General features: G+C 44.7%; 1 protein-coding gene across 1 annotated transcript; it reads right to left on the bottom strand.

The window, feature by feature from the left end:
• Nucleotides 1-224: 224 nt before the first annotated feature.
• On the bottom strand, nucleotides 225-5,104 carry LOC136434950 (uridylate-specific endoribonuclease D-like). The gene is made up of 9 exons (XM_066428082.1): nucleotides 4,998-5,104; nucleotides 4,402-4,515; nucleotides 3,878-4,003; nucleotides 2,993-3,102; nucleotides 2,481-2,593; nucleotides 1,888-2,090; nucleotides 1,529-1,668; nucleotides 930-1,016; nucleotides 225-571 (listed from the first exon to the last, which is right to left on the bottom strand). Exons 1-9 carry the CDS (start codon nucleotides 5,050-5,052, stop codon nucleotides 332-334), a joined length of 1,188 nt encoding a protein of 395 aa, XP_066284179.1. The 5' UTR covers nucleotides 5,053-5,104; the 3' UTR covers nucleotides 225-331.
• Between the last annotated feature and the right edge of the window lie 2,286 nt (nucleotides 5,105-7,390).

Below are 7,390 nucleotides of genomic sequence, written 5' to 3'. Positions count from 1 at the left end.
TAATAAGAACAGTGTCATTTCTGTTTGTGGGTGAATGTATTCAGTAGAAAATTTCCAATTGATGATGCTTACACGATTCTTTGTGTGTGTGTGTGTGTGTGTGCGCGCGCGTGCGTGTGTGCTAGCACGGGCGTGCTTGTGTGTGCACTTGAGAACGCACCAATTAACCCATTCACCACTATCGTACATTATTTAATATCTTATTCCAAATAAGTACAATGACATTTTTCATTCAACTCTTTATTCTATAATGATAGGTCTTAAAGCTTAATCAAAAATGCTTATCCAGAACTGGCTCGCTGGTAATGCAGATTCGTTAGTTGGAGACTGCTCAGGCGGCATAGGCGGACGCCAGGTAACGCTTTCCGCCGCCATAGCTGGAGTTAGCCCAGCTCCAGGTCTGGATGGCCACGGACACGCCCGCCATGTTGAAACGGCAAAGGCTGTCTGGAGAGGTGACGTAGCACATGGTGTACATGGCCAGGTCAAACTCCGGACTGGTGCCGTAGAACATGGACCCCAGGTCCTTGTACAGGGAGCCCCACTTCAGTTGGGCGGCCAGGATGCCAGGCTGGAGGGGAAAATATCTTGTCGAGTTCAATTACACTCAAATGTTCGATACTTTCTTTTAATGTGGTAACTATTACCAGAGACAACTCATATAGCAGTAGATGAACAGAATATGTGGTGCGCGACACCAGTAATCGCCAGCTAGTCCTATACGTCTCTTGTTACGTTGCGATTCAGATAGTCAAAATCATATTGCAGTGGAGATTCTATAAATGCAAATGAATCAAGAGTGTAGATAGTACGAGTCTTGCTCGCTCCAGTTTTATTGTGGAATGGCCAAGAGAGTGGACAAATCGACACGGATAGAAACGATAGCCAGGCTAGGATGGGCATATACATAAAATCATGGAAAAGTTTACCTGCTTGTCCCAAATATAGCCATGATAGTCGGCCTGTCCGTCTCTCTCTAACAGGTACATGGTGATCCAGTTGTGGAATCCCGAGACCTGGAGAGAAATGTTTTGTTTCATCAGGAGAAAGTGGCTGAACATTGTCAAGCTTCATATATACGCACGGCAAGAATAGTCTGTTTCTCAATGTACAGTCAAACCTGGTCTTAGCAGCCGCTCAATGATTGAAATGTGGTTGCATAGAAGGAGTGGCTGCTCGAGAGAAATGGGTTGGTTGGCTGGATGCAAAAAAGGTACATTTTCACATTCGAATGTGTTCAAACGCATTTACCGTTACCGTGGTGTTATCGTAATGAAAATTACTGTATAAAGATGTTGTTTCTCATCCTGATATTAGAATAAAGTCAATGGCCGACGATGTCGGCACCAGCAGAAATCCTCAATTTGAAATGGCCGCTGCTGGGAAGGGTGCCGCTTCCAGTCGATTTTGGTTGCTGTTTGGGGGTATGAATGCCTCTTGGGGACCGCAAAAAAATGTGGTAGTTGGTTGACTAAACAGTTGGTTACTCAGCAGTGTCTGAACTATGTAATCTAAATCTCTGACTGACCCTGCCGCTTTTAAACTCGCCCAGAAACACGTGTTCGAAGCCACTAGAATCCATGGCGGCTCCGCTGGACCGCGAGTACAGCCCGAACCACATCTCCCTCAGGTCGGCCATGAACGTGGCCAAGTTGGAACTTGCCAGACCTGTTGAAAAACCAAATGCTTCTTATTTAACTCGATGCTTGTCATCTTACTAACATGAGCTATCCATGCTCTGGTTCTTGTTGCTGCTTTTTTCTGAGTTCGCACCATTAAAAGAAGTCAAAGTTACTAAAAATGTAGTTTGCTTTTGCTTGATCTGTTCTTTTTCTGTGTGCACAACATAACAGTATCAGTAACGTAACAGTTGTATGGTGAACTTACCCTTGTATGCCAGGAACTCGTGTAGCTTGATGATGACGTCAGTGCCTTGGATGGCGTTGATGAAGGCATTGATCTCAGCTGTCTCTGCTGACGTCACCGCTTCATTCGTTCCCGTTGAGGCCACGTAGTTGTCGAAGAGCGCTACGTATGCGCTGTACGTGTCCCTGGTAAGTAGTGTAGCTTCGTCCATGAACGTGAAAAGTCTGTAAAAGATAAGGCTGTTGATTCAGAAACGCATTCACATTTTACCACATACTTAACGTCCATCGTGTGATTCATCATAATTAGAATTCAACACTACCTAAGTTCTGCAATATCCGTACTTCCCAGTGATTGATACCCTGGCAGGAGGCAGCAAAATACGCAGCTGCGGATTCAGGAACTCATTCACAGGTTATCACGTACTTAACTGAACATCCATGGTGTAATTCATCATAACTTTGATTCGCCACTTCCTCTGCAATATTCCCTGCGATTAATCCCCTAGCAGGTCTTTTCTCAGCGGCTCCGAATTTGTGTACACACAAAAAAAGTAGTAGCCAGAAAAAGTTCCGATTTTAGGAAAAAGCTCTCGCAACATTATAAGTGTTTACTTGGCACTGGCCAGGTCCCTGTGTTGACTGACGGCGCTCTGTGCGATCTGACCCTGCAGGTTGAGCGCGTACTGGCTTCCGGAGGCACGGTTCACGTCGCTGTCCCAGAGCAGCTACAATATGAAATATAAGATCAAAATAATATATCATTTCTCAAACAATTTAATATATCGCTTAACCTTTACATGTTACCATTTGGTCAATACCGTCTTCTTTGTTCATTAATGAGCCTTTTTACATGTTCTAACGTTTGGCAAATTTGGTTGACATTTCCCATCAACGAGTGACAGTACAAGCAGACACTGAACTGATCTGAGTCTTTCAGCAAACTGTTGCTTGGAGAATCAAACCCGTCACAAAAACCGGCATCTCTATTTCACAATGTGACTGTGATGTGTCTAGCGATAGAGAAGAGTTTGTCTTCCAGAGAACCCGCGTGAAATGTACATTGACCGCTTCATTGGTTACGGTCCCTTTGAGTGACACGTTGAGCAGACGATAATGTTTCTGACCTGCGCAAGACACGACAGTTCAGTGCTGCTGACGGATGAGCCGGTACTTGTTGCGCATGTGGCGCCGCCGGTGCCGGGGGCTACCGGCTCGACTACGTTCCCTCCATCTCCTGAAAATGTATAAACAGCCTGTATGTTTTCTTCTAGCATAATCTATTAGGGACTATTCGGTGTTAAGTATCGTCCGGAAGCCAGTCTTGAATTGGATCAGCTTTACATTCATCAGTTTGTTAAGGGTGATTCAAGTACCATAAAAGAGTAAAAAAATGAATTTCAAGCAATAGAGCAAGTGCTTAACGGGCAAGTCATTACACTTAACTCGCGCCACGCGTTGGGCACGTGTCGGTGTCCTGTTCAGTTTGTTAGATTTGATACCAAATTTTATGAGTTTGCGTATGGCAGATGTTTTTGTGGGTACGGGTTCGGCGTTATGGAATTAAGGAATTAGGCGATCAAGATGGTCCACCTGAATGCTGAGTAGTTCATGCTTACGAGCGTAGAATATAGAGCTAGAATTAAGCACAGTGAAATATTCTGTTGGTATGTTCTAACGATATCGTGGGTAGAATCAGAAAATTTATTTCTATCAGACAAATAATTGATCAGTCTCGAGGCAAGCCTGAATTGCTACAAGACGAAACCCTGTGTTGATTTGTTTGTGAAAATTTGAATGAACAGTCAAACCTTACTAGTCAAAGCTGGCCAAGGGACAAAGCTGTTGCTATAAACAGACACGGGGTGAGAGGTGCCCCCCTCAAGGCTCCGATAATGTGAAACCGCAAGGCACTTGACAATGTTCTCCGTCAAAAAAAAGGCAAATGCTTTGAATATTGATCTTCCTGCATCGAATCTTAAGACCATGGTTGACAGAATAGAAACATTTACCTTGACACTGGGCACCGTAGTCAGTACAGCAGTCCCCATACTGGGTACACTGGTCGTTACACTGGCAGGAGTAGGCGGTGTTCATCAGCTCCCCACAGCGGCCATTGGCACAGGAGTTTCCCCAGTCTATGAAGGCAGTGAACGCAACCAATATGTGCATAGCCTGGGTGCCATCCTATAGCCTAGCTTGTTTGTCGGGTTAGGGGAGAGCATGGGAGCCTTGGTAACCTAACTAGGATGGCACTCGAGCTAATGTCTGTACATTTAAAACAATATAACCTGCGCTACCTACGGATCGACCAACTAACATCGAGGATTCGGTGGCATTTTCCCCATGTACATGTTTGTGCATAAATGTAACCACTTTTGACACAGGCTCAATCTAGCTAGAACGGAAAAAAATTCCTCTAATTGTAGCCACAAATAAACCCGATTTCCTTTCGACAAATTGATACCGTACACGCTTCCAGTATAAACTACCTTATATTTCAGTCTATTTCCTAACAGGGTGGAAAGTCAATTACTTGGACAGATGTTGTTGTAGTCGCTGCAGCAGTTGTTGAACTCCTGACAGCGCGAGTTGCAGTGGCACGAGTTTGCGGCGTTGTAGTCCTCACCACACCGTCCGTAGCACGAACCTACATGCAGCGGGTTATGAATATAACATTGAGAGTGAAAACATTCAGTCAAGATGGGGTATCTTTCTTTTCTAATTTTAACAATGATTCCACATGATAAGACTTCTCGTGATCCTCAGAGAAGATAATGAACTAATACCTACACTGTTGTAAGACTTTGTAAGGTATTCATTGTGACTTATTGGAGACTCAAGTTTTGTTCAATACTCATATGCAAACAAAAATGTCAGCTGCTGAGACGCCAGATCACTGATTCATTCTACCATGTGCATGAGCATGAGAACAGAGATTGTCAGAGATAAACTTTATTCATTCATGGAAGACCCGTCCCGTTAGACCCGTCCTTCTCTAAAAAGGGGTTTTAGTTTAAACTTTGAGGCGACTTTTCTGTCTATCAAAACGAATCCAAAGGGACTATCGGGGTCTACATCTTATCAGAACGATGTTTACATGACACTCATCCATTGAGTCGCCGTACCTACCTTCGACATGTCGTGCTATGAGGAGGACCGCCAGAAGAGCTTGGATGCGCGACATGGTGTAGACTTTCTCACATACACGTCTAACGCGTCTTACGTCCTTCTATGCGTATATATACATGTACAGATAGAGTATGCCTTCAAGTAGAATATCTTAAGGGCGTGTGGATATTACGGGCAATAACTTATGATAAGAGCTTTTATGAAGGGCCCACCTGTCACTTTCTCGGCTACTTGAAACTCTGAGGACATAATTGCGGAAACATTAAAAACTCAAGTTCCACGACCTCAAACCTTCGACATTTTCGACCGCGTATGTGCCAACATATGAAAATCACGAACATAGCAAGTCCAGAACTTGGGATGCCGAAACAGGCAGTTCCGCTGCAGTACCGTAGAAACCCTCTAGTAAAAATAAGAAACCCCGTATCGTACCATTCTATTAAGAGTCGAATACTCAAGTGACTGAGCAATGGTGGTCGCTATAGAGAGGTGATCTCGGTAGACCATTTATCACCAGACCAGGGGCGAGACGGGTGTCACATCAAGTCTTCCTTACTGTGAAATTGCAAGGTACTTGACAATGTTCTCCGTCAAAAAACTAGGCAAATGTTTTGAATATTGATCTTCCTAGATCGAATTTTCTGACCGAGCTTGATACAATAAAATTTTTCTTTTTACCTTGACACTCGGCACCGTAGTCAGCACAGCAGTCCCCATACCGGCCACACTGGTCGTTACACTGGCAGGAGTAGGCAGGGTTCATCAGCTCACCACAGCGGCCATTGGCACAGGAGTTTCCCAAGTCTGTGGAAATAGTGAACGCAACCAATATGTGCATAGCCTGGGTGCCATCCTAGCTAGTTTACCGGGATAGGGGAGAGTATGGGAGCCCTGGTAACCTAACTAGGGTGGTACTCAGGCTAATGTCTGTACATTTCCCCAACTGTACATATATGTACATAAATGTAACTACTTTTGACACAGGATGCCCATTATCGGACTTGACCTTCGTCTCCTGACTCCTGACCACATACAAACTATCATAAAGATCTATCCCCACACAGCTCCATAAGGATCCATCCCTACCCACACACACAGACACGCACACACACCTTCTTGGTGAAGGTAAAGATATTGTTTCACGGTGTCTGAACAGGTTGTGTTACAGAAAAGTGGCAATATTCAAACATAATTCACCGGCTTGATAGGAGATCCTGAAACCACTTGTAGTCACTGAAGAGTCAGACCGGAACACGACGATAATGCTATTTCCGGTTGACGTCATTCTGGGGGGCAGGGTACTCCCACAAAATCGTCCTGTGACGAGGGAAGAGCCGTATGACGTAATGTGTTTTCATGTCCGTGAACAACAGTATCTAGCATCAGACAAGGAGGTTTAATCTAAACCTCCTTGCATCAGATCAACAAGAAAAGCGAAGTTTGTGTCCAACGTACCCATGCTCTTAGCGTCCATGCCGTCATAGATTTCGATATAGTCGTATCCACAGGACGGACCGTCTTCGATGTCGAAGGCGTCGAAGCTGAGTAAACAAGACCACAGCATGTCTAGGACCAAAGATACAAAAACCGCAAATTCTGCTGCAGTGCCAAGGTCGGCCATCAGGAGGCCCCAAATCGATCTTGACCGTCGGGTCCATAACACCTACCCACACACCAAATATCATCACAGTCTATCCAGGGCGGTTCTTAGGTTATTCCGCCGGACACGCACGCACGCAAACGTGAATACTACATTAACATTGTTTGCAATATACAATATGTGACTTTTGAAAGATATAAAGGATACAGGTTCTCCTTGTTTAGATCTAAATCTTACTGTAACATTATACTAGCTGTACGAAGAAGACTTCGCCGTTGTTGTCTTACGTGATGGACACCGTGTTGCCCTCTCCCACGGTGATTTGCCAGGCGCAGTCGGCGTTGTTGCGGTACCGGGAGGGGTGGTTCACCGAGACGATGGCCCCTGACTCTCCTCCCGCCATGTCCTGGGATCCACACCGATAGGTAGAGCCTACACGAACGAGGAAAATGTGTACAAAACACACATGTTAGTTTGTTCTGTGATTTATCTTTTGACTGGAAATTTGTAAAGCAATTTATGTTAGAAACGGTGAACCTTCAGCGCTCACAGTAAACTAAATCACTCACCAGTTTGTGTAATGGCACCAGCGGCAAGTGGCAACCACAATGCGAGGCACAGACGCCACATTTCCTTTCCCTTCTGATAATGAAAAGGAAACAACTTATGAGATCCAACAGAAGATTACAACACGTAATCAGACACACAAAATGTCTTACTGTATGAGTAAGTTTGATTTTGCTCTTGCGCGACGTTTTAATGGTTGACATGTTTGGCAAGCCATTTGAAAACC

Source organism: Branchiostoma lanceolatum, chromosome 5 (assembly GCF_035083965.1).
Source record: "Branchiostoma lanceolatum isolate klBraLanc5 chromosome 5, klBraLanc5.hap2, whole genome shotgun sequence".
Lineage (NCBI taxonomy): Eukaryota > Metazoa > Chordata > Leptocardii > Amphioxiformes > Branchiostomatidae > Branchiostoma > Branchiostoma lanceolatum.
Note: the sequence above shows the minus strand (reverse complement) of the source record. Positions and strands in the feature narration are given on the sequence as shown.

Bases quoted from the DNA above. Each gene is read 5' to 3' on its own strand.
- LOC136434950 (XM_066428082.1), bottom strand. From the start codon at position 5,052: ATGTCGCGCATCCAAGCTCTTCTGGCGGTCCTCCTCATAGCACGACAT. The intron at 4,004-4,401 runs GTAATTGACTTT...CTGCCTTCATAG, and splicing joins CTACAACAACATCTGTCCAA to ACTGGGGAAACTCCTGTGCC. The intron at 1,017-1,528 runs GTCAGTCAGAGA...ATTTCTCTCCAG, and splicing joins GCGAGTTTAAAAGCGGCAGG to GTCTCGGGATTCCACAACTG.